Consider the following 26,733-nt stretch of genomic DNA (forward strand, 5'->3'; position numbering starts at 1 on the left):
TTTCAGCATTTACCTTTTTTCTGACTCTGGCTTTTACTTATTTTTTTTGTATGAATATTCCATAACAATACAGCTTTTTTTAGTGATTTTTTAAAATTTATTTATTTATTTAAGGATTTCTGCCTCCTCCCCGCCACTGCCTCCCATTTCCCTCCCCCTCCCCCGATCAAGTTCTCCTCCCTCATCAGCTTGAAGAGCAATCAGGGTTCCCTGACCTGTGGGAAGCCCAAGGACTGCCCACCTCTCTCCAGGTCTAGTAAGGTGAGCATCCAAACTGCCTAGGCTCCCCCAAAGTCTGGCTTTTACTTATTAAGAACAATTGAATTGAAGCTACAAACAGTTACCATTAAACATGGCAAGCTGGGCTTGTTACACAGGACCCAGATGTTGGAAGGAGAGAACTGACATCACTAAGTTGTTGTATGACTGCTGCTTGGTCACTGAAGTACACACGACACCCCCATACACACACACACACACACACACACACACAATTTAAATGCAAAAGTGTGAAAAGCATAATGAGGTGATGCTGATGTCAAGGGTTGGTAAGATATGAGGAATTGGCAGGTAGATCATTCATCTCTCCTCTTTATTTTGAGAGAGGCAGTACTGGGGATTGACCCTTTCATGGACAGTTCCATCAGAGACTTACCTTGTAATTTAACAATCTCAGTCTTAGATATGTACCCAAGAGAATAAAAAAGTCTGCTAAGGCTGTAAATGAATCTTCAGAGAAGCATTGCATGTACTAAAAGTTAAAACAATCTGAATGCTTATTGTTATTGAGTGGTTGGTATGGCTTACTCATCACTAGGACATTGTTTTTCAATAAGTAGTAAATATAAAAAGAAATAGAATGCTGTTTAATATGTGGTTAAACATTTAGAATGTTAAGAGATCCAGACAATGAAAGTAATATATTTTAATACTCCATTATATGAAATACCATGAACGATTAAATTTATAGAGACATATATCTGACTCGTGGTTTCTTGAGTTTTCTTGAGGGAAAATTGGAGATTAGGAGTGTAGACTAAAGTGTTGAGTATTTCTGGGGTCTGCTGAAAGTCTGAAATTTCTTAGGTGGGGCTGTAGAGGTGGCTCGGTGGTTCAGAGCACTCACTCCTCCTCCAGAGGACCCAGCCTGGTTGCCAGAGCCCACATCAAGCAGCTGAGAGCCACCTGTGATTCCAGCTCCAGGGAACCCAATACCTCTGGTCTCTGTGTGCACCTGCAGTTATGTGCTCATTCTGCATGCCATGCTTAATTAAAAAATAATTGGTGTAAGAGTCCACCAATATGTGAAATACAACTCAACTGTTATCTCCTTTTGTTTATTTATTTATTTGAGACCAACTCCTTCCACATTGACCAGGCTGGCTCCAAACTTATAGCAGTCCTCCTGCTTCAGGCTCTTAAGTGCTGGGATTTAGGTGTACTGCCACACCTGGAAAATTGCATAATGTAAGTTGATGAATTGTACACTATGTAAATTATGTCTCAATAAAGCTTGTACTGAAAAAGAATTATTTATCAGTTTCAGAGTGTGAATGTCCGTTATAATCTGATTTCTATGAAAAGATAAAACTATTGAAAGTAGAAGTTAAATAACTATAGTCTTCAACTCGAGTTATTGCTGTTTAATTTATTTGGTTTTAATGGTATATATTTGTTGATTGACAGATTGGTGTGCATGTTTCCATCCTTGTTTTTGGACATGCAATTGTCAAAGCACTATGTGGAGGTCAGAAGGTGAGTTTTAGAAGTCAGTTCTCTCCTCTAACCATAGGAAGAGACCTGGTGATTTAATGAAGGTTGTCAGGATGCCTTTGCCTGCTAAGGTGCTGAGCCATCATTTGGACTTTATTTTTGACTTCCTACAGGAATTATGGTTGTGCTGGAAAATTACATTTATCTGTTGAAATAACAGAGTTTGGAATTTGCCTTCTTACCTGAACATATCTGTTTTGTATGTATGAACTATGTGTGTGGGTGTGTGGGGGTGTGTATGTGCACGCGCGCATGTCTGTATGACCTAACTTGCATGTGCCATCAGAGTACAACTTTGTAGAGGTGGCTCATTCCTTCTACATTTAAGTGTGTTCTTGGGGGTAGATAACATACAAGTGATCAAGCTTATGCATCAAGTGAATTTTCCTGAAAACTGTCTTCAGCATTTTCTCTGTCTGATCATTTTATGTGGAGCTTCTGCTCCACTAACCACATATTGTTATTCTGTTCAGTTCTGTATTTGTGCCCAAGTTCACCTTCCTGTCCACCTGGGGTTCCTGTCAGTCCCGTGGCCCTTTTATACTCTCGGATAGGCTTCTCTCAAGCTCATCTTTCCTTCTTAGTTCCTCTGCATGTGATGGGAGACTTACTCCTTTTCTCCTTTCCCTTCGAGTGCCTATATTACTCTTACAAACCCAACCCACAGGCCTTCTTTAAATAACTTTTCCTCTTGTTTGAAACTATTTCTGAGGTCCGCCTTGTTCACTGTGGTCCAGAATTCTAAATGACCCCCATCTCTTGTTTCCTGAACTCCCTTCTCTATAGCAATTAATTAATTCATTAAACACACACACAATGTCACCACTTCTCCACCTAAACTTTTCAGTTCTTCCCTAACTCACAAGAAAAAAGCTGGATTCCTAGTCTAGGGATGCAGTTCAGTTTGTATAGTGCTTGCCTAGCATGAACAAAGGCTTGAGGTGAATCACCAGCATTGCATAAAACTATTGATGCCTGTAACCCTTGCACTCTTGAGGTAAAGGCAGGAGGATTAGAAGCTCAAAGTCATTTCTTCTTCCTGTCAATCTCTGACACTCTCTAGTCTTACAGCTTTAAGCCATTTATCTTTTAACTTGCTCTTCATCATTTCCATTCTTTCCTCTTAATACAGAGAACCATTCTAAGTCCCTTTCATTGGATAATGTGTTTTCTGGGGTCACCATTGCTTCTCTGTGATCTATAGCTTCATGTTGCTAGTTCATGCCTACACCACTTTTACTTGCATTTTTTTCAAATGTGGTCTTGCTCTGCATATATGCCACTCCACGTGCCATAAACAGGTCTGATTTGGCAGAAGTTTCTTTGGCTTTTTTCTGTTTTTAATTGCTGCCCAGTAAATGCTGACTCAGTGAAATACCACAAAGTAATTTGATAATTTAGATTCCCATAAGATTTTTCCACCTTAAAAGAGATTCTTGAGACAATTCCTGATGTTCTTCATAGGCAAGTGGGTCTTCATAGGCAGGGGACACTCAGAATTAGGGTTTTCATCTAAAAAAAAAGAGGTATAATAACAACAACCAGGTTCTCAATTTTGTCAAGATTGAAGCAATTACTTCCTAGAGATCATTCACCAACGCCAAGCTCCGACTTCGAAAGTTGCTATTTGGGAAATGCCATTTTTCTGAGAGGCAGATTGAACTTCCTAGCCAATCAACCTAGTCCGGCTCTCAGGCTGGTAGAAATCAGAAACAAATGGAACCTAAGAGTCTGAGTGCTGCAGAAGCCGGACTTCGGATGGGGGGGATGCTCCGAAAAAGGCCTTGGCTGACTTCCGGTAGAAAGGCCAAGCGCGCATCCTTGAAACTACAACTCCCAGTAGTCCTCGCGTCGCGCCCTGGTCGACTCCAGGGGGTGCGGCCGCCATTGTCCACGGCCGGCGTAAGGCCTTATCTTGGACTGCAAAGGAGCAGATATTGTTGTCACTAGAGACAGGCGGGTTTGGGGAACGATCACGGAGAAGCGGCGCCTGCGGGCGGGCTGCTTCAGTACCGGGGTGCGTCGAGCGCCTTGTTTCCTCTCTAACTCAGTGCCCGGTTGCCCTCGACCCCCCCGGCTCCGGGGTCTGGGTGCGGGGTTTCTTCAGGCTGGGAAAGACCGAGGGGGGGCAAGTAGGCCAGGCCTGGAACTTTGTCTTGGTGCAGGAAAAGCCGGACGCCCAGGGCAGCAGCCCCGAGCCAGCGACGCCGCAGCGCAGGATCAGGGCCGGTGGCTGCGGGCCAGGTAAGGCGAGCAGCTCCCTGAAAGCAGTACCTGGAGTGACCCGCTTGCGGAGGCTAGGAGCCGAGATAGTGTCCAGTAGGCTCTCATCCCTTCTCTTCCAAGCAAGGATGCATGAAGGCGTCAAACCTGACTTAGGAAGGGCCCGAGTTCTTTTCAATTTAAAGCTACACGGAGATGCGTGTGTTGTGTTGTGTGGGTTTGCGTGCAGGGTTCTTGCAACTTGCTTGCCTTGAGTTTTCGGAGTGTGCGTTTGTAGGATTCTTGCAACTTGCTTGCCTTGAGTTTTGGCTCAAATCCCGGGGTATCTGAGTCTCTGTAAGCTTGCTCTTGGTTAGTGCCAAGCATTTCTCTGACCCAAAGTCTCGGCATCCGTGCATTTGTGGAGTCTGACTTTGGAGTTTTGCCTCTGACATGACTACAGGAGGGGACCGATAGTCTTGAGTGTGGAAGGCCTTGCAGGTGTTTTGTTGTTGTTGTCTTTAACATGTTGACTTTAACATGCACATAGGATACCGCCTTGATGTCTATGGCGATGAAAACAAAGATAAAACAATCACATAGCACTGTTAACATCGTTAAAAAAAAACAGATCAATGTTATATATGTGAAATACAGTAATAAAGCGATTTAGTGGATTGGTTGTATATACAGTGTGCTGCTGTAAACCCCGCCCCCCGCCATTCTAGAACTTTTCATTACTCCCCCTCATCCCCAATCCTTCTGGCACAAATTTAGGAGTCACTCTGTTTCCCCCTTCCTTCAGCTTTGGAGCATTAATGTATGAGCATTGTGTGCAGGGTTGAAGTGGAATGGATCTCTTGTAATGAGTGACGTACACATTTTCACCCTTAACCAGGGTTGGTCGACCCCGCCCCCAAACCCACCCTATTGTATTCATTCTGCCCCACAGTTTTGTCATTTTTCTTTTTCTTGTGTGTGTCTGTGTTGGGTCAGAAATCCCCAGGGCCAGTAAGAAACCCTGTCTCAAAAGCCAAGATAGAGTCCCAACACCAACCTCACAGTCAACAGAGACACACACAACAAAAAGAAAAATGACAAAACTGTGGGGCAGAATGAATACAATGGGGTGGGTGGTGGTCCCTGGACTTCCCACAGGGCAGGGAACCCTGATCGTTCTTTGGGCTGATGAGGGAGAGGGACTTGATTGGGAGAGGGGGAGAGAAATGGGAGGCAGTGGCAGGGAAGAGACAGAAATCTTTAATAAATAAATAAATTAAAAAAAAAAGAAATCCCCAGGGACCCTCCTGTCTCTCCCTTCCAGGGCCAGATTACTTGCTTTCTGCTCACTGCATGTATTTACCATGTGGAACTCAGATCATCGTGCAGGCTCAACTCTCTAACTGTACTCTGTTATGTTTGAAGTGTAAATTCTAGTTTTTAAAAGATCATGCTTCTCAGGGGTCTTTTGTTACCTTTGTGGACGGATCTCTTTGTTCTTGCTAGCTCTTTTGTGAGAAAGGACCGATTTTGTCTTTTGTCACTTTGTCTTTAGGTTGGTGATTGCAGTGCTGGGCAGGGCCCTGGTTGATTAATTCTCAGGAATGGCAGCCATCAACCCGTGGCCCTTTTGGGGTGAGTCCAAATCTTGATTTTTCTGTACCTTCCCTACAGGAAGTGACCTACTGTCACTATAGGTCAGGGATTGCTGGCTTTGGGAGATAATAGAAGGCCTAGTTGTCTTAGTACAAAATTAAAACTGACGAGTGGTTAAGGGGAAATTATCCATAAAAGACAACATAAATTTTGTGTAGTTGATGGTCAACTTCTGAAAAGGGCCTTGATTATTCCAATAATTTATGGGACTCGTTAGCTAATAGTCATACAATATACACAATCAAAATGTTTTTTACTTCTCCTGTGTTTTCACCTTTATTCTTGCATTTCATGTATTTATATAACATTGATCTGTTTTTTAAAAACCATGTTAATAGTGCTATGTGATTGTTTTAGACATCAAGATGCTATTCTGTTGATTAAAGTTTCTATTTTGCCCATCCCACAGTCATTCAATCCCAAAGAAACACACAGAGGTCTACATTAATTATAAGCTGGTTGGCCTATTAGCTCAGGCTTCATATTATCTCTTACAGCCTTCATTATCCCATACTGCTTGTCTGTGTTAGCCATGTGATTTGGTTCCTTTTATCAGTGAGGCATTCTCATCTTGCTTCCTCTGTGTTTGCAGACTGAGCCTTTCCTTTTCCCAGAATTCTCCTGTTCTGGTCACCCTGCCTATTTTTCCTGTCTGACTACTGGCCAATCAGCATTTTATTAAACCAATACAAGTGACAAATCCTTACAGGGTACAAGGCCATTGTCCCACAGCAGTATTCTATGTACATAAAAAATAAGTAATGTTGCATCTTATCAGATACTTATTCAGCCATTTAAACGATTCTGTCTTTAATAGCCCTGTTGTTAAATCATATGCCATAGGTGCATTTCCTGTGCAAATCCAGGTGATGTTGGCTTTGTCATATGCCCTTGTGTTACAAAAAAATCTTTTTGTACTCTGTGAAGATGTGCCTTTGCCAAGGTGTCTTCTGATTGGTTTAGTTAAAGAGCTGACTGACTGGTAGCTAGGCAGGCCATACAGGTGGGACAGCCAGACAGGACCCTGGGAGGAAGAAGGGCGGAGTCTTGGGAGTCAGAAGAGACCATGAGACTCAGAGTGAGCAGCATGAGAAGTATATACCTGAGGTATGTACTTGGGGCAGCACATAAATTGATAGAAATGGGTTAATTTAAGTTATAAGAACTAACTAAACAAACTTAAGTTATTGGCCTAGCATTTATAATTAATAAACAGTCTCTGAGTGGTTATTCAGGAACTGCTGCTGAGACACAGAAACTCCACCTACACCCTTAGACTCTGTATAGGGCTTTGCCATGCTCATGTTTTCTTATGTTACCTTTAGTTCCTGGGTTTTGTCACAGTCCTAACCTGAGGTTGCTCTGCAGGTGCCCTTATGGACCAGTCTTGGGGGATGGCAGCTGCTGACTCTTCTGCTTTCTGGGGTGAGTCAACAACCTCTGTTCTCAACTGTGATGTCTGCCGTGTAATATCCTCTAGCTTCTGTGATCTGCCATAGCTGGGATTAGAGCTGGTAGTCCAGCTCTCCCTCTACAGAGTTAGAATAAAGAGGAATCAGAAAAGAGGACATCTCCAGGACAGATAACATGAGAATTAATGTCTAGACACTTAGGGCTCAGACCCAGAAAGGTTATGAAAAGTGCTTTCTCAGAGATGGTTCCTCATAGCATAGGAGAGTGGGGAGTCACATGTTGTCACCTTCTCCAAGTCCTATTTCCTTCATCTGTGGGGTGAAGAAGTAGCTTTCTTCCTTATGTAGATGGTAAGAGCAGAGGCAGGGCATAGCCTTCCTCATTTCCATAGAGTACATGAACTTATGGCAGGAGGAGGTACCTCCATGACTTCTTTTTTGTTTCCTAGCTCTGTGCCCTCAGGATCCAGCATGGCACATAGAGGGAAGCCCCGAGGAGGAAGAAAGAAGGGCAGCTGGGCTCCCAGTACCTCAAATCCAGGTGAGATAAAACGTCTGCTTTTTCTTGCAAGGTCAATGTGTTCCCAAGGATGAGGATCCAGGTTTTCCTTGGCCACCCTAGTTGATGTGTTTCCTTGAGAGACAGCAGCAAGAGAATAGGCCAAGGAGTCAGCCAGTTAGCAATTCCTGAATGCAGTAGGGGAATCCAGTTAGTTATCCATGATACAGAGCCTTGCTGTCACTCTGCCTGTCCACAGAGCTAGACACAGCTATGTCATCACTTGTTTTGGGGAAGATGAACCATACCCAGTTTGGCTGGCAGCCCTTATCCCTTTCCTCTCGTTCTTAACTCATTGTGACCAGAGGTTTCTATCCTGCCCAATCCTGCAGCCATTCAGCCCCAAAGAAACAGAGGTCTACATTAATTATAAACTGGTTGGCCTATTAGCTCAGGCTTCATATTAGCTCTTAAGCCTACATTAACCCATAATTCTTGTCTGTGTTACCCATGTATCTTGTATCAGTGAGGCAGTCTCATCTTGCTTCCTTTTTGTCTGGGTGAGGCCTGCAAACTGAGTCTTTCCTCTTCCCAGAATTCTCCTGTTCTCATTGCCCCACCTATCCTTCCTGCCTGACCACCCCGCCTATACTTCCTGCCTGGCTACTGGCCAATCAGCATTTTATTAAACCAATACAACTGACAAATCTTTACAGGGTACAAGATCATTGTCCCACAGCAACTCATGTATTCAGAACCAGATTCAGGCTGATGCTGTGTAGTATACTTCGTACTTGCTGTGAGAACAAGAACAGATGTGAGCCTTTACCCTGAGGACCTAACAGGCCACTTTCCAAGGTGGTTCACTCAGGTAATGATACTTTCCAGCTCCCTGGGGCTACACACACTCTCTGTAGGATATAAGAAGATTGAGACATGGAGGGAAACCCTAAGCCCCACTGCAGCTCAGTTCACTGATGCCTTGGGAGATGAGACAGTCTGCATAGAGGTCAGTAGGGGTGCAGAATTATGGAGGTGGAGGTTACCTTGAATAAGCCAAGAGGTAAAAGGAAGGCATTGGATGGGTGCATCCTGGTAAGCAAGGGTCTGGCTTGCCCGTTGCCCCGCAGTTATGCTTGAGAGCTGGGGTGTGCTATGTGACTGATGTCTGCATACACACTGAATTTAGGTAGGAGAGGCTAGGAGAGCCCAGGTGGACCTGCGTGCCTGCTGCAGAGCTAAGAGCCTCAGAATTGTCAGCAGGAGGCACTGTGAGCCAGAACATGGCTGGAAAGGTGTGTGGAGTGGAGAATGTGAGAGGCTGCTGCTGTCAGAGGCTTCAGTCTGATCAGGGCCTGGGAGCTGGAGAGGAGAGTTAAGATCAGAGAGACACAAGGGAGTCCAGCAGGGGCTTTGGGACCAGGAGAGCACTAGGGGAGCTCCGCAGAGAGGACAGGAGGACAGCAGTGTTGGTGTGGCTTAGTGTCACTGCCTCCTTTCTTGCTTAGGCCTTCATCAGAAGCAACCACTTGTCTTTTTTTTCCCTTTTAAAAATTTAATAACTATTGCGATAATATCTACCTACTAGAAAGTTGATCTACATACTTAAAAAGTTACACAGTTTATTGGTTTGTAAAATAGTCACAGAATGGCGCTTCCAGCCTCTAATTCTAGAGCATGTTTGTCACCACAAGAAGAAATCTCGTATCTATTAGTAGTCTTTCCCTTTCTCCCTATTTCCAGGCCCTGGCAACCACTAATCAGTTCTCTAACTCTGGATTTGCCCATTCTGAGCTGCCCAGTATGGGTGCTCGGGTCCAAACATTAGTCCTCATGATAGAACAGCACGTGTGTGCTTTATTGCTAGCGTGTGTTTAAATGCTGAGCTCTCTTGCCAGCCTCTATGGATCAATATGTATTTCGGAATGCCTTAGAGTTTCTTTTCACAATTCAAGTACAGTTGTTTTTTTCTTGTTTTCAGTTTCTTAATTTTTGATGTTTCTAAATGATAACTTTTAGAAATTTATTTTTAAAAAATTAATTAAATTTGCATTTATTCCATTTACCCCCTGCTATGAAAGGTGGGGGGAAAAATAGTTTCAATGTTTCGGCCTTATACTTATAAGTTAAAATAGTGTAGCAGTGAAGCAAGCAAATATGAGCTACTAAGATATAAAATGTTCTAAAATAATGTCTCTGTTAACTTCATGTCTTTCCTCAAATTAAAAAGAAAATAATAAAACCTACTACAGTGTCAAAGCTGACAGGTGAGCTGCATTGATGTGTGCTGTCACCACATGGCAGCACCGCTGTCCCCGAGAAGCAGAGTGGTGCAGAATGGAGTGGTGCAGGGTGATGGTTATCTGGCACCAGACTTTGGTGGCCAAGGCTCACTGCTGTCACAATGCGAACATCATTTTCAGATCCTATAACAAAATCCCCAGCAGTGAAGATAGTCTAGGAAGACTAGATGGGTCCCGGGTCAGTGTCAGGGGAGCAGAGTTAGCGATAATCAAATGCTGTGAAGAAGCCTGGTTAATCTCTATGCTGTACTCGATGGTTAACTCTGTGAGAGTTTCTGAAAATGACTAGTTATTGCTGAGAAAAATAAAGCAATTGAAATAACAACACTTTGTAATGTCTGAAGAGTTGTGATTTCTGAGAACATGTTCCTGGCCCCCTTCCCAAATTACGGCTTTGGAATTTTCCCTGTTGGAAACTTGAACTTGAATTTTGAATTGTTTTTGCTTTTTGAGATTGGATCTTACTGTTTAGTCCTGGTTAGCCTGGAACTTGCCTATGTAGACCAGGCTAGTCTTGAACTCATAAGAGATCCTTTCCCTCTGCCTCCCAAGTGCTGGGATGAAAGGCGTTCATTACTATGGCCAGCTGTGTCTTCTTAATTAAGCAGGGTCTTGAGGAAGGTAGTGGACCTGCTGTCCCCATATAGGTCTTTCCAAGTTAAATAATTATTGAAATAAATATTCACCTGATGGAAACATCACAAGCTGCCATCTCTCAGCTGAATTCATTCTTGGAAATATATCAGTAAAATTTCATCCAGCCAGATCCCAGATACTGTTCTTTCAAGGAATAGGGGAAATATATTAGTGATAATATCATAATATTCCAGTTTGCTTAAAAATAACCTGGGAACCTGTCCAAATATGGAAATGCTTTCTATACTGATCCACTGAGAATTTCTGCATGACATGGCAAATGAGTGGTATGTACTGATCAGGTATGATCATCATGGGTGACTGTGCGTTTTTTTGTTTTTGTTTTTGTTTTTCAAAGAGCTTGTGTTAAAATGCTAATAATAGCCAGGGATGGCATGCCTATAATCCCAGCACTTTGGAGGCTAAGGCAGGAGAACTATGAGTTTGAGGCCCTGTCTTAAAAAAAATAAAGGCTGGGATGGAGTGCTGGCTCTGCCTACAGAGCACTCACTGCCTCTCAGAGAACCTGAGTTTGTTTTCCAGCATCCGTGATAGGTGGTTCACAACTACGCGTGACTTCAGCACCAGAGGGTGTGATAACCTGCTGTGGATTTCGGGGCACCGCACACCGTGGCATATAGTCACACAGACACACATACATAAGGAAAAAAAAATTAGTCCCTAAAAACCAACAAGTGGAAGACTCGTGGGATGGCTCAGCTGGTGGAGTGCTTGCAACCCAACAGTCCGCAACTGTGCCATGGCACACACACAATAATAAAACATTAAAAATATAAAAGAGCCCTGAACAAAATAGAAATAACAAAAGGTAATTAAGAAAAACATTGTGAATGCCACAGATTCCATGAAGGCACAAACTTGAGAAGTTCAGGTAGTAACCTTTCTAGGCAGACAGCTAAAACCTAGTTTATCAAACTTAGGTCCATGGTTTAAATGTGGTGGGTGTGTAAACACCCTAGGAAGGGCTTTAAAATTTGAAGTAGTATGTGCAAGAATGTTTTTAAGGGTTTGAGTGAGACACCCGCAAGTCATTCCACCGTAAGACTGGGCCTGTGAACATTGTGTTCTGCAGTCTCACTCCAGTGCCTTGGGTACTGCTGAACCCTACATTTCCTCCCTGTTCTTGGTGCGGAGGGCTCCATCTCCATAGATACTGCTGCCTACCACCATCTAGTATCACTGTCAGAAGCTTCTGGGCTTTTCATTTGCAGTCCTAAAGATGTCTGTCTTCTCACTTAACCCTGAGGTGAGCCCTCCTGTGATTTTGTGACCCCAACCCGGTCTGTTCACCAGGAGGACTCACTGTCTTTCCAGGCCTAGTTGGATATTTAGTTTTTAATTCTAAATTATTTTTGGCAAGTTCTGAAATTACAGAAAAGAGTAAAGATGAATAAAAACACCATCTCTGAATAAACAGCTATTTTGGCCGGGTGTGGAGGCACGTGCCTTAAATAACAGCATTAGAGAGGCAGAGACAGACCAGATCTCAGTGAGTTCAAAGCCTGCCTGGTTTGTGTATTGAACTCCAGGTCAGCCAGGGATACATAGATCCTTACTCAAGGAACAAATGAAAAACAAACTAAAACCAAAACAAAAAAATCCCTTACCCAATAAAACCCAATAGTTGTATCATGTCTGCTCTATTCCAATCTTTATGTAGTCCTCAGTGTGTCAGAGCTGCTGAGCTTGGGTAGATTCCTTGTGTACACAGTTCATCTCTGTAAGTACAGTGTGTAGGCAATGCAGTCTCTTTTCTTAAAGCAATTCCACAAGTAGCTTTGAAAGAGTTGTTTTTTTTTAACTTCATTTTATGTGTATGGGTGTTTTCTACCTGCATGCTGTGTGTGCTCCAAGTGCATACAAAGTCTGTGGAGGCCAGAGGAGGGTGGCAGATCCCCTAAGACAAGTTACTGGTTCTGAGCTGCCATGTGGAAGCTGGGAGTTGAAACCAGGTTCTATGCAACAGCAACAAGTGCCCTAAACCTTTGATAAATTTTGAGGTCTGTTCTCATTGGTAGACAAACAGGTCAGGTTTGTTTTTTTTCTGTACTACCTTCAGAAAGTTACAGTCTAGTTTATTTATGCATTGGTTCCCTACTCTCTACACATGTCCTCCTTGCCATGTCAGCCTAAACTGTGCCACTGCCCCTGTTACCTCACTTCGTGTACGTGTGTAACTGCTTTCTTATGTATGACCCTAGAAGCAGAACTTTACTGGGTCTTGGGATTTAGCTTCTATTTTTCTGATGTTAGTGTCACCATGCTGGTCTCCAAAGACTGAAGGCACTGCTCACTATCCATTTTGGGAGAAATACACCCATTTTCTTGAATCTTTGGTAACGTTTAGCATCAAGTTTTATTATTATGATGATGAGGATGATGATGACGAGTTCAGAAAGGTACATTGCATTACTTTAGTTTGGATGTATTCGATTGCTTGTGAGGCTGATATCTATTTCCATCCCTTTGCCTCATTCTCCTTAACTCCCAGATTTCTAGCGACATCCTTCTCCACATGCATTCTGGGTCCTGAGTATATACGGATATAAGATAATATGAGTTATCTTCTGTTTGTCTTATCTCTTGCCAGTTAAAATGATTACTGATATTTTGTCAAATATATGTGTTTGTTCATGGCTTATGGCTTTGCATCTTTTAAGATACCTTGTATTCTTTTAAAAAGTAGTTCTGGCCTTTATATTCTTTCTGAGGTCTCCTGCTGGATATTGAGTTTCTTAGATAAACTAGCTGCCAGACTTTCTTTCTTTGTAGAGTTGGGAGCCCAGGAATCTCTGCCCCCACTGAACTCTTTGTATCCACTAATTTCTGGCCCGTCTTTTCTTCACAGCCCATGAATTCTTCTTTTCTAAAACAGCCTGTCCTGAAGCATCCTGTTCTGCTTTGTATTACAGCCATTCCAGGCTGAGAGCCTGGGAAGAGGTCTTGCAGGTGCTCGAAAGCTAACTCAATCGGCTGTCTGCATTTTTCCCCTTGTCCACCCTGTTGTGTCTTTACCTGTGTGGCAGATGTTCCTGTCTCTTATCTGTTGTCACCTAGAAAGGTCTGTGGGACTGCTTGAGTCTTTCTGGGCTACTGCCCCAGTTTTGCCTCCTGATTGCTCCCCCTATCCACCCTCGCTGCCTCCTGCTTTCCTGCCAATCCATGGGTTCCATGGGCCTGTGGGCTAGGATCAGTTACTTAGTTTTGCCTTCAATTTCCTTAATGCAAAGTGACAGGCCTTACCACCTTCTTTGTCAGACTGAAGATGTCTCAGCTCATTAGTCAGTCTGAGAACCTCCCACAGTCTTGAGCTTAGAGGGCCTGTGGGAGTTTTGCGCATGTGTCTAAGTGACTGCTGCTGGTAGCTCGAGTGGCTGGTCATGTTGTCCTGAGCACAAGCTTATGCCCCAGGTCTTCCCAGGCTGATTTCTCGCCTACCTTTGCTGTATTGTTTAAGCTGGGAGGAAAGAGTCACTACTGTGGTCCTCCTGCAGGTGGCTCCTACCCCATTGCAATCTTGCACACTGTGTGGGGGTGGGGGTGCTGGACAGGGAAGCCTATGTACTATCCTTTGCTTGGTTAGCATTGTGACTGGGATGTGGAAAGTTCATGGTGCTTATGGTCTGTTCTTTTCATAGGATGGGATATTTCCTTTAACTGAAAAATACTTTATGTGTTATAGGTGTTTTGACTGCATAGATGTGCATGCAGCACATGTGTATCTAATATCCTCAGGGCAGAAGAGGGCATCGAATTCTTTAGAAGAGAAGAGCACAGCTGGAATCCTCCATGTGCATGCTGAGAATCGAACCAGAGACCTCTGGAAGAGCAACAAGTGCTCTTTCTCTCTCTTTTTTTAATAGCTTGGTCATATTTATTTATTTAATTGTATTTTATTTATTTATTTATTTATTTATTTATTTTCGGAGACAGTGTTTCTCTGTAATAGGGCTGTCATGGAACTAGCTGTGTAAACCAGGCTGGCCTTAAACTCACAGAGATCCGCCTGCCTTTGCCTCCCTAGTGCTGGGATTAAAGGCATGCACCACCACTGCCCGGCTTCATTTATTTTTTTAGTCTTCTCTCTTTCTTCTCCCTTCTTCCCCCACAGTCTTCTCTCCCCTCTCCTGCAGATCCACCCCCTCTGCCTCCCCTCTGAAAAGGGCAGGCCTCCCAGGCACATTCACAAGACACAGCATACCAAGCTACCGTAAGAAAAGACACATACAGTCACATCAAGGTTGGATGAAATAATCCACCAGGAGCAGAAGTGTCACACAAGTAGGCAAAAGAATGAGAGACATTCTGTGCTCCCGCTATTAGGGATCCCACAAGAATGCCAACTTCCTCAGCCGTAGCATATATACACTGCATATTCAGACACTGTGATCTGTAAGGACCTGGGTCATACCCCTGCAGGTTCCCTGATCTCTGCGAGCCCCCATGAGTCCCAAGTCAGTTGATTCTGTGGGCCCTGTTTTCATGGTGTCCCTGACCCTTCTGGTTCCTCAGATCCTTCCTCCCCCTCCTCTGCAGGACACCCTGAGCTCTGCCTAATGTTTGGCTGAGGGACTCTGCATCTGTTCCCATCCATTGCTGGATGAAGTCTCTCTGATCTTTTTAATTAAACAATTTTTAAATTTCACATACCAAACACAATTTCCCCTCCCTCTACTTCTCCTATCCCCTCTCCCCACCTCCTCTCTATCTCATCCATCCCACGCCTCAGAAAGGATAGGGCCTCCTGTGAGAGTCAACGTGGCATATCAAGTTGAGGCAGGACCAAGTCCAAGCTTTTCCCATCTGCATCAAGGCTGAGCATGGCATCCCACCATAGGGAATGGATTCCAAAAAGCCAGTTCATGCACCAGGGGCAGATCCTGGTCCTACTGCTTGAAGTCCCCAAAACAAACTAAGCTACCCAACTGTCACCCCTATGCAGAGGGTCTAGGTTAGTCCCTTGCAGGCTCCCTAGCTGTTTGTTTAGAGTCCATTAGCTGTACTCTCTGGTCTTTTTGATTAGGGTTCTACTAGACTCCAGTCCCAGAACACTGCAGGCAGGACACACTGTAGGTCGAAGGTTTTGTGCTTTGTTTGGTGTCCCAGTCCTACTTGAGGCTCCGTGTCCCCTGTTACTATGAGGTTGCTAGATTTGCTCTCATAGATACCATGGCGTTTTCATTGCACTAGGTTTCCATCTTGAGATGTCCCTCAATTCCAGTTGTTTCTTCCAGTATTTTCCCTCAGATCTGATTCCTCTGTTTCCAACCCTACCCAACCCCAGTCCAACCTGAAAATTGATTTGAAATAGAATAGGGAAATACCTTGTCCAGGAAGGTCCTTGCATTCTCCCCTTAAGTCCTCCTTGTTACTTAGCCTCTCTCGGTTTTGGACTATAGCACGATTATTTTTGCTTTACAGCTGATATCCATTTTTAGGTGAGTATATATCATGTTTGTCTTTCTGGGTCTGGGTTACCTCACTCAGAATGATTTTTTTTTCTAGTTTCAGTCATTTTTGCCCGCAAATTTCATGATGTCATTGTTCATTCTTTCTATCTATCTATCTATCTATCTATCTATCTATCTATCTATCTATCTATCTATCTTTTTTCTCTGTTCCTCTCCCTTTATCCCCCCTCCCCTTCTACTCTCCTCCATGGTCCCCATGCTTCCAATTTACTCAAGAGATCTTGCCTTTTTCTATTTCCCATGTAGATTAGATCCATGTATGTTTCTCTTAGGGCCTTCATTATTGTCTAAGTTTTATGGAATTGTGAACTGTAGGCTGGTGTTTATTTGATTTATGTCTAAAAGCCACTTATGAGTGAGTACATATGATAATTGTCTTTCTGGGTCTGAGTTACTTCACTCAGTATGATGTTTTCTAGATCCATCTATTTGCCTGGAGATCTCAAGATGTCATTGCTTTCATCTGCTGTGTAGTACTCCATTGTGTAAATGTACCACATTTTCTTTATCCATTACTTCGATTGAGTAGCATTTGAAAAGCATAGGACACGGTCAACAAGACAAAATGGCAGCCTACAGAATGAGAAAAGATATTCACTAACCCCACATCAGACAGAGGGCTGATCTCCAAAATATGTACAGAACTCAAGAAATTGGTCATCAAAAGAACAAATAATCCAGTAAAAAAAAAAAAATGGAGTACAGACCTAAACAGAGGAATCTAAACCTCAACAGAGGAATCTAAAATGGCTGAAAGACACTTAAGGAAATGCTCGACATCCTTAGTCACCAGAGAAATGCAAATCAAAACTCTGAGATTTCATCTTACACCTGTAAGAATGACCCAGATCAAAAACACTGATGACAACTTATGCTGGAAAGGTTGTGGGGAAAAGGGAACACTTCTGCATTGCTGGTAGGAATGCAAGCTGGTACAGCCCCTTTGGATGTTATTGTGGCAATTTCTCAGAAAATTAGGAAGCAACAAGATTCAGCAATACCACTTTTGGGTATATATTCAAAGGATGCTCAATTGTGCCACAAGGAAATGTGCCCAACTATGTTCATAGCAGCTTTGTCTGTCATAGCCAGAACCTGGGAACAACCTAAATGCCCCTCGATCAATGTCATTTTTTTTTAACAGTTGAGTAATACACCATTGTGTAAATATACCACATTTTCTTTATCCATTCTTTGGGTTGAGGGACATCTAGGTTGTTTTCAGTTACTGGCTCTTATGAATAAAACTGCTATAAACATAGTTGAGCAAATGTCCTTGTAATAGGATGGAACATCCTTTGAGTGTGTGCTCAAGTGTGGTATAGCTGGGTCTTGAGGGAAATCAATTCTCAGTTTTCTGAGAAACTGCCATACTGATTTCCAAAGTGACTGTACACGTTTGCACTCCCACCAGTAGTGAAGGAGTGTTCCCTTTTCTCCACATCCTCTTCAAGCATGAGCTGTTGCTTCTGTTTTTGATCTTAGCTGTTCTGACTGATATAAGATGGAGTCTCAGAGTTGTTTTAATTTGAATTTTCCTGAGGGCTAAGGATGTCGAACAGTTCTATAAGTGATTCTCAACCATTTGAGTTTCCTCTGTTGAGAATTCTTTGTTTAGATCTGCACCCCATTTTTTAATTGGATTATTTGGTATTGTAATGTCTAGTTTCTTGAGTTCTTTATATGTTTTGGAGATTAGCCCTCTGGTTTCCTTTTTTTCTCCCCTCCCCCCCCCGACAGGGTTTCTTTGTAGCTTTGGAGCCTGTCCTGGAACTAGCTCTTGTAGATCAGGCTGACCCTGAACTCACAGGGACCGCCTGCATTTGCCTCCCAAGTGCTGGGATTAAAGGCGTGCGCCACCATCACCAGGCTAAGCCCTTTGTTAGAGTTGGTGAAAATCTTTTTCTACTTTGTGGGCTGCCATTTTGCCCTATTGATGGTACTCTTTGCCTTCCACAAGATTTCCAGTTTGATGAAGTTCCAGTTATTAATTCTTGATCTTAGTGCCTGTGCTATCAGTGTTCTGTACAGAAAGCTGCCTCCTGTGCCAGTGAGTTCAAAACTCTTCCCCACTTTCTCTTCTGTCAGGTTCAGGTATCTGGATTCTTGGTGAGGTCTTTGATCCACTTGTACTTGAGTTTTGTGCAGGGTGATAGATATGGATCTATTTGCATTTTTCTACATTCCACCCAGTTAGACCAGCACTATTTGTTGAAGATGCTTTCTTCCATGTGTATTTATGACATCTTTATATAAATCAGGTGTGCATAGGTGTGTAGTTTTATGCCTGGGTCTTCGATTCAGTTCCATTGATCAAGGCGTCTGTTTTATGGCAGCACCATGCAGTGTTTCTTACTACAGCTCTGTAGTACAGCTTGAAATCAGGTGGAGATGCTTCTGGAAATACGTTTTGACCCTGATTTTACCAACTATAAGACTCTGACGTGGTGCAAACAAGTGAGAAAAAATGGTTGTCCTAGAACTCACTATGTAGACCAGGCTGGTCTTGGACTCAAAGAGATCCTTCTGCCTTTGCCTTCTAAGTGCTGGGTTTAAAGTTAGTCACCATATCTGGGTAGAACCTTGATACCATCTAGTAAGTTTTTAATATCTTGTCTCCTGTCCTCAAAATCTGTCAGCCTCATTCCATTCCTAGAAAATTTGGAAAGCCACAGGCTGAGAAGGGTCATATATGTTATTTCAGGAACCAGTGACTTTCAAGGATGTGGCTGTGGCCTTCACCCAAGAAGAATGGGGGCAGCTAGACCTTGTTCAGAGGACCCTATACCGTGACGTGATGCTGGAGACCTATGGACACCTACTCTCTGTGGGTAAGGCAGAAATTGCCTAAATAAATAAAGCTATTTCCTTTGCAATGTCTTCGGCTATTCTGTGAAAGTAGAATGGTGTATCTCTGAAGGGCTGAGATGGTCTTGGACTTAGTGATGAAATTCCTAATACTTACAGAATACGAAGAGAGAAGGATGTGTTTCTTCCACTCCAGTGAGGAGTTACAGAAGGAAGAGGCAAGGAAGAGTTCTTTGGTAACTCCAAAGCTTTGTCACCAAAGTTACATGTCTTTCTTCTATCTGTAGGGAATCAGATTGCTAAGCCTGAAGTCATCTCCCTGTTGGAACAAGGAGAAGAGCCTTGGTCAGTGGAGCAAGCATATACCCAAAGTACTTGTCCAGGTGAGGTGAAGCCTTGGCATTGAATGAGGAACTTCTCAAAGGTCTCCTTTTTTGATAAATGGGCTAAGGGTAGAGGGGTTATTTTCTAGTCCAGTTAGAATTCCCTCTAGGGAGCTTTCTTCTTCCTCCTCTTAGTTCCTTTCCATCTATTGCGGATTGAGAGCAGAGCCTGTCTCATGAGGTTGCTGTTGTGTGCTGAGTTCCCCTCCCTTTCTGTCTGCTCTGTGCTTGCTTGCTGTTCATATTTGCTGTACCTTTTCTAAGTTTTCATTTATTTATCTACTTAAACATTTACTTTTTAAATTTCCAAATTGCAGTCTATGCCTTCAGGCACTTAAAAAAACAACAGACAAAATAGGTTTTGAGTATAAGCAGTATATTCATGTGATTCAAAAAAGTCAAAGCTCCATAAAATGTATAAGTTGAAAAATTATGTATACTTACTGTTCTTTACTTACATTACTATTACTTCCCAATACAAGATAACTTTTTACTCTTTTTTCCTTTTTTACTATGTTTTTTTTTTGCTGCATTCATATTTACTCACTATGAATTTGCTATTTCATTTTGGGATTATTGTATAATTACACTATTCTTCCCTTTCTTCCCTCCAAACTCTATCATATATGCCTATGTGATCTATTTCATATTCATATTTACTGTCGTACAGGATTCCCCCCACCTCCTCCCTCCTAGACTCGATGTTCCCATCCTCACCCGCTCACAGTCCACTCACGAAATCTCTTCTGCTTCTCTTTCCCAGGTAGATCCAGGTGCCTCCCTGACCCCATGAACCCTCCTTATCACTTAGTCTCTCTGGGTCTGTGGATTGTAGCATAGTTATCCTTTATTTTATAGCTAATAACCACTCATGAGTGAGTACATACCATGTTTGTTTTTTTGGATCTGCGTTACCTAATTTAGGATGATTATTTTTGCCTTTAGATTTACTGGTGTCCTTGTTTTTAACAGTGGTGTAGTACTCCATTGTGTAATGTAACACACATTCTTTGTCCATTCTTCCATTGAGGGGCATCGAGGTTGTTTCCAGGTTCTGGCTATTACAAGTAAAGCTGCTGTGAGCATAGTTGTGCAAGTGTCCTTGTGGTATAATTGAACATCCTTTAGCTAAATGCCTAAGAGTAGTATAGCTGGGTCTTTTGGTAGATTGATTCCCAGTTTTTTTTTTTATTGAAAAAAATTTCCCTCCCCCACCTCCCACACTTCTCCCCCTACCCCCACTCCTCTCCCCCTCCCTCTCCAGTCCGAAGAGCAGTCAGGGTTCCCTGCCCTGTGGAAAGTCCATGGTCCTTCCCCCTCCATCCAGGTCTAGGAAGGTGAGGATCCAAACTGGCTAGGCTCCCACAAAGCCAGAATAAGAAGTAGGATCAAAACCCAGTGCCATTGTCCTTGGCTTCTCATCAGCCCTCATTGTCCGCCATGTTCAGAGAGTCCGGTTTTATCCCATGCTTTTTTTGAGAAATCACCACACTGAGTTCCAAAGTGCCTATACAAGTTTGCACTCCTGCTAGCAATGGAGGAGGTTCCCCTTGCTCCAAATCCGCTACAGCATAAACTGTTACTTGTGCTTTTGATCTTAGCTATTCAGACAGGTATAAGATGGAATCTCAGAGTAATTTTGATTTGCATTTGCCTGATAGCCAAGGATGTTGAACATAACCTTAAAGGTTTGTCAACCATTTGAGAATCTTCTGTTGAGAATTCTCTATTTAGATCTGTACCCCATTTTAAAAGTTAGATTATTTGGTTTGTTGATTTGGTTTATTGAGTTCCCTATGTATTTTGGAAATTAACCCTCTGTCAGATGTGGGGTTGGTGAAGATCTTTTCCCATTCTGTAAGCTGTTGTTTTCTCCTTTTGATGGTGTCCTTTGCCTTACAGAAACTTTTCAGTTTCATGAGATCCCATTTATTAAGTGTTGATCTTCGTATCTGCACTGTTGGTGTCCTGTTCAGGAATTTGTCTCTGAGATGGCTCAGTCATTAAAGGCTAGGCTCACAACCAAAAGAGTTGTCACTCTTAAAGCTTCTGTGAGCATGTTGTTGCTCAGTTTTTCCTTTCTCTCTTTTTGTTTATTGTATTGTTGATCTCACTCTATGCCCTACCTCAATTTCTTGCCAGAAATTGTTAGGACTACTTGCTCCCCTATTTTGCTAATCAAAGACAAGCATTTCTTGTGAATCTTCAGAGAACCCTAGACAGATAAAATAATGGTTGTTTTGGGTTGCTGACTTCTAGAACTATAAGGTAATAGAACTGTATTATGTAATTCACTAATTATGTGATAATTTATTATAATAGTAATATGAACTAAAACAGATACTCTGATAACCCAGTTATGACAACACGTTGCTGATCACACACACACACACACACACACACACACACAAACACACACACACACACACATTTGCAGGCACTTTGCTGGATCCAGAAACTTGCCTTAAGCCATCACAAGAGTTCGCTTATGACTAGTGGTAGAGCTAGTATTTAAATACAGATATTCAAACTTTAACTCACTAGTCTATTTCTTTTGTCACTGCTGTAAAAATGATTCCATAGTGGTCACAGGAATTACTTCTCTAGGGCATTCTTTAAACTATGATAAGATTTCCCTTTGAGCTGCTAAGTCTTATGTGTTTAAATCTTGACTGGACTTTGTAACAACACATATTGTAATAGTAGTTTATTATAAATAACATCCTGGCTTAAAATCTTGTGTTGATACTGTCTTATAGCCTCCTTCCAATACTGAGATGGGAAGCAGGAAGACATTATAATGCAGAAATAAATTAGAACTCTGTTTAATGAATTAAATTTTGCTTGCCAAAGGCCTGCATACTTATTTATTAAGCCTTTCTTCCTTCCTTCCATCCCTCCCTCCCTTCCTTCACTGTCCTTTTGTCAGGGGTATCCAGGGCTGCCATTGATTCACTAAGATGACTTACAGGATTTGAAACTCACTACCATTAATATTATGGTTTATTACAGTAAAAAAATAGAAAGTAATATTATAGAGTCCAGAGGAAGCCAAATATAAGTTTCTGCTGATATTTTCACAATGGAGTTGTATAAATCTAGCAAGAAATTGTGATGGTCTGTGACATTGTGTAGTAGGAACCACAGGTGTATTTAATCCAGTATTCAGTGTGCTTATTTGAAGTTGGTCATATAGGCAGTAGTACCATGACTGAGACTCCCCATACAGCAGATTCCCTAGAAAGCAGCACATCTTCACTAAAAATTACATTAGTTCCAAGCTGTCTAGAGAAATTGGTACAGTTTGCTTCAAGTTTCTGAGCATGAAAGCTGTAATAACATTGATGATATTTCATAGTCTCAAATTCTCAGGAGTTGGCTAAGGCTGAGCCATAAAGTAAGCTAGTTTGATAATGTGCATGGCTTGAGTAGCTCAGTCCTGCCGAGTTTACTTTTTCCTGTAAATGTTACTTTCATGTGAAAGCACTCCTCAGTGGTTTTATTAGTGTGATTATGTGCTTTCTTTTGTAGTTAGCAATTGTTTATTTTTCACTATTCTCTATTATGATATTTCTCTGTCTTTCATATCTGTACTTGAAAATGAAATATACTGTAGCCTTCTCTATAGTATGAATAATCTCTTCAGTGAATCCCGAGGTCTTCATGCACTCAAAGCTTCTCCTGCTTCTGTTTCAGAGTGGATGAGAAATGTGGAAAGCAAAACATTGGTTCCAGCACAGAGTATTTTTGCAGAAGAACAATCCAGTGGGATGGCATTAGAAAGATATATATGGAATGATCCTTGGCTCTCCAGGCTAGGAGTTTTGGGATGTAAAGACCAATTAGAAATGTATCACATGAATCAGAGTACAGGTATGAGACAAATGGTCTTCATGCAAAAACAAGTACTTTCTCAACGACGTTCTGAATTCTGTGAACTTGGCACAGAGTATAGCAAAAGCTTGAACTTGGTTCCATCTCAGAGAGTTTCTCAATTAGAACATTTCTACAAACCTGATGCACATCTTGAAGGTTGGAGATGTAATTCAGCTATAATGTATGCAGATAAGGTTCCCTGTGAAAATAATGATCATGACAAAACCTTCTGCCAGTCTCTTCAGCCTGTTTACCCTGCAGGAATGCAAACTGGAGATAATCTGTTGAAATATACTGATGCTGTGAAATCTTTTAATCAGATTATACATTTTGGTGATCATAAAGGAATACATACAGGAGAAAAACTCTATGAATATAAGAAATGCCACCAAATCTTTAACCAGAGCCCATCACTTAATGAACACCCAAGGCTTCAAATCAGAGGAAATCCGTATGACTATAAAGAGTATGAGAATATCTTTTACTTCTCATCTTTCATGGAACATCAAAAAATTGGTAGTGTTGAAAAAGCATATAAATACAACGAGTGGGAGAAAGTGTTCGGGTATGACTCACTAGTTGCTCAACATACAAGCACTTACACTGCAGAGAAGCCCTACGAATATAACAAATGTGGAACATCTTTTATTTGGAGCTCTTACCTTATTCAGCATAAGAAAACTCATACTGGAGAGAAACCCTATGAATGTGATAAATGTGGAAAAGTTTTTAGGAACCGTTCAGCCCTTACTAAACATGAGCGGACGCACACTGGAATAAAGCCCTATGAATGCAACAAATGTGGGAAGGCCTTCAGTTGGAATTCTCATCTGATTGTCCACACAAGAATTCATACAGGAGAAAAACCTTATGTATGTAATGAATGTGGGAAATCTTTCAACTGGAATTCCCATCTTATTGGACATCAGAGAACTCACACTGGAGAGAAACCTTTTGAGTGTACTGAATGTGGGAAGTCTTTTAGCTGGAGTTCCCATCTAATTGCCCATATGCGAATGCATACTGGAGAGAAACCCTTTAAGTGTGATGAGTGTGAGAAAGCTTTTAGGGATTATTCAGCCCTTAGTAAACATGAACGAACTCACTCTGGAGCAAAACCATATAAATGTACTGAGTGTGGAAAGTCCTTCAGTTGGAGTTCCCATCTTATTGCTCACCAGAGAACTCACACAGGAGAGAAACCCTATAACTGTCAAGAATGTGGCAAAGCTTTCAGAGAACGCTCAGCCCTTACTAAACATGAAATTATTCATTCTGGAATTAAGCCCTATGAATGTAATAAATGTGGAAAATCCTGTAGCCAGATGGCTCATCTTGTGAGGCATCAAAGGACTCATACTGGAGAAAAACCCTATGAATGCAATAAATGTGGAAAGTCCTTCAGTCAGAGCTGCCACCTTGTTGCCCATCGGAGAATTCATACTGGTGAGAAACCCTATAAATGTAATCAGTGTGAACGATCCTTTAATTGTAGCTCTCACCTTATTGCACACCGGAGAACTCATACTGGAGAGAAACCATACAGGTGTAATGAATGCGGGAAGGCATTTAATGAGAGTTCTTCCCTTATTGTACACTTGAGAAACCATACTGGAGAGAAACCCTACAAATGTAATCACTGTGAAAAAGCTTTTTGTAAGAATTCTTCCCTAATTATCCATCAGAGAATGCATAGTGGAGAGAAACGCTTTATATGCAATCAGTGTGGAAGAGCCTTTAGTGGTCATTCGGCCTTAATTCAACATCAGAGAAGTCATAATGAAGAGAAACTGTAACTAAATGTAACTAAATTGGCCAGAGACTTTTCTTTTATTGTGTTTGACCACATACAATAGAAACAGCAGTGGGAGAAAAAAAGCCTACAAGTATTACCGAGAGGGAAGTTTTTCATCAAAAATTCAATAAGACTGTCTTTATTATACAACAGGAAGTCTCTTAGCAGAAACCTCATGAGTGACATTGGAGAGAAGACTGGGGAAAACCTTTTGGCAGTTATGTAGCACCTATTCAGTATCAGGGAATTATAGAAAACAGCTCCCAAGCTGCTCGTATGATCCACAGGGAGTCCATATTTGAGGAACACGATCGGGGAATGAGTCATTCCATCAAGAGCTCTTATTGGTAGATTGGTGTACATTATTATGGGGAAAGTCTTGTGCCATGAAGAGTGTTTTGGCTGGAAAGACACTGCCTGGACTACTAGATGGAAAGCTTTACGTTAACATTTTGTGCATAATTATAGAAACAGGTTTTGCTATTACAAGGGGAGGGGCTAGGTGCTGTTTAAGGGATAGAATGTGGAATACTAAATCTGGATTTAAGAAAAAAACTAGTGCAGTATTGAGTGGGGTATTTACTGTTGATCAAGGTTAACTTCTTTAGAAAAGATTAGTAAAGGAGATCACTAAGGATAGAAGGTAGAAATGCGGTTGCCTAGAAATATGAGACTGAGTTTTGAAACAAAGTGATAGTTAATAATCTAGTGTGTCAGTGTCCATTGGTACTTATCGATGAATTGCTGGGCAGTTAGTTTATAATTCTTTTAGGCAATCACTATAAATTATAATTGTGGACACTGGAGATATACATAACAGAATGAACAACCATAAGGGTACAATCGTTTATAAACAACTATTGTAACATCTAAAAATGTGTTTGAATAAAACCTCTTAGATTCTTGGAGACATTAACTCAGTTAATTAATTATTTTTTAGTTTAGTTTTTGTTTTTCTTTTACAAATACATAAGCACTCACCATGTGCTTGGTTTTTTAAGTGTTTTTAAAAATATTAACTTGTTTGTTCAATTCCCATAACTCTGTAAAGTAGGCTTTGTTGCTATCCCAGTTTTACAAATGGATAGATAGAAGCAGAGATGTTGAGTCACTTACCCAAGGGACACAGTAAAGTGTACAGTTGAAATTGTTTGGTTCCAGAGTCTGTGTTTTTAACTACTGTGTTTTCTTACTTTTGTTCATTGTTTTTATAATAAATATTTGATAATAAAATTCAAGAAAATCCTCAGTAATCAAAAATAAGTTTCCTGCTTCCTGTGTCCTGGATTTCTGCTAACATGTGAATCAAAATTCCTTTGAAATATGAACAACTCTGAGAAGGACATGGGAAACCACTGGATCCTGGGTTCCATAAAATTCCACTGCTCACAGCTTTGAGGGTTACAGACATCAGGGCAGTGTGAACTTGAGCAAGTGTAAGGACTGTCTCATGTGGCTTCAGAAATTCTAATAAAACAGAGGCAAGGGTATTTGTACTTTGACATGTTGGAAAGTAGTTCCATCGGCATCCCAGTCTTCAAGGTTCCCTTGAAGTTCATTGTTAGCCTTTTTCTTATCGCTTGATAGGAGGGAGAATTCAGGATGAGAGTTCTGTTTGAGTCCATTACCTATAGTGAGGAAGTTCCTTTTAAAGGAGAAAAGGAACAAAAGGAGTTGAAGGACTCAGGCAAGGGTCATTTCTGGATATGCTTCAAGGGTGTTAGGTGGAAATTTGGGGCACATAGGGTTCATCTAGCCTTCAGGGCTCCAGGACTTTCCTGGTGGTGAGGAGTGGTGCCATACTAGTGTTAAAATGCTGTGTTCACTTTTGACTCTTACAGTTTCAGGCAACTAGGGTGTAACATTTTTGCCCTCTGCAGAGTTTGATAGTCACTTAA

At 41.8% G+C, this 26,733-nt stretch overlaps 1 protein-coding gene across 2 annotated transcripts; it reads left to right on the plus strand.

Moving 5' to 3' along the window:
• Positions 1-3,611: 3,611 nt before the first annotated feature.
• On the plus strand, positions 3,612-26,195 carry Znf606 (zinc finger protein 606). Of its 2 annotated transcripts, XM_075992230.1 has the most exons (8): positions 3,612-3,790; positions 3,939-4,017; positions 5,531-5,610; positions 7,000-7,056; positions 7,493-7,584; positions 18,678-18,804; positions 19,069-19,164; positions 22,861-26,195. In XM_075992230.1, the coding sequence occupies exons 3-8, from the start codon at positions 5,580-5,582 to the stop codon at positions 24,834-24,836; spliced, it is 2,379 nt and encodes a 792-aa protein (XP_075848345.1). In that variant the 5' UTR covers positions 3,612-3,790; positions 3,939-4,017; positions 5,531-5,579; the 3' UTR covers positions 24,837-26,195. The 2 variants fall into 2 exon arrangements, with proteins under 2 accessions (XP_075848345.1, XP_075848354.1); XM_075992239.1 differs by lacking the exons at positions 3,612-3,790; positions 3,939-4,017; positions 5,531-5,610; positions 7,000-7,056; positions 7,493-7,584 and adding an exon at positions 8,331-8,413.
• Positions 26,196-26,733: the final 538 nt, after the last annotated feature.

Source organism: Microtus pennsylvanicus, chromosome 1, assembly GCF_037038515.1.
Source record: "Microtus pennsylvanicus isolate mMicPen1 chromosome 1, mMicPen1.hap1, whole genome shotgun sequence".
NCBI lineage: Eukaryota > Metazoa > Chordata > Mammalia > Rodentia > Cricetidae > Microtus > Microtus pennsylvanicus.

Bases quoted from the DNA above. Each gene is read 5' to 3' on its own strand.
- Znf606 (XM_075992230.1), top strand. From the start codon at position 5,580: ATGGCAGCCATCAACCCGTGGCCCTTTTGGG. The intron at 5,611-6,999 runs GTGAGTCCAAAT...GTTGCTCTGCAG, and splicing joins CAACCCGTGGCCCTTTTGGG to GTGCCCTTATGGACCAGTCT. The intron at 19,165-22,860 runs GTGAGGTGAAGC...CTTCTGTTTCAG, and splicing joins TACCCAAAGTACTTGTCCAG to AGTGGATGAGAAATGTGGAA.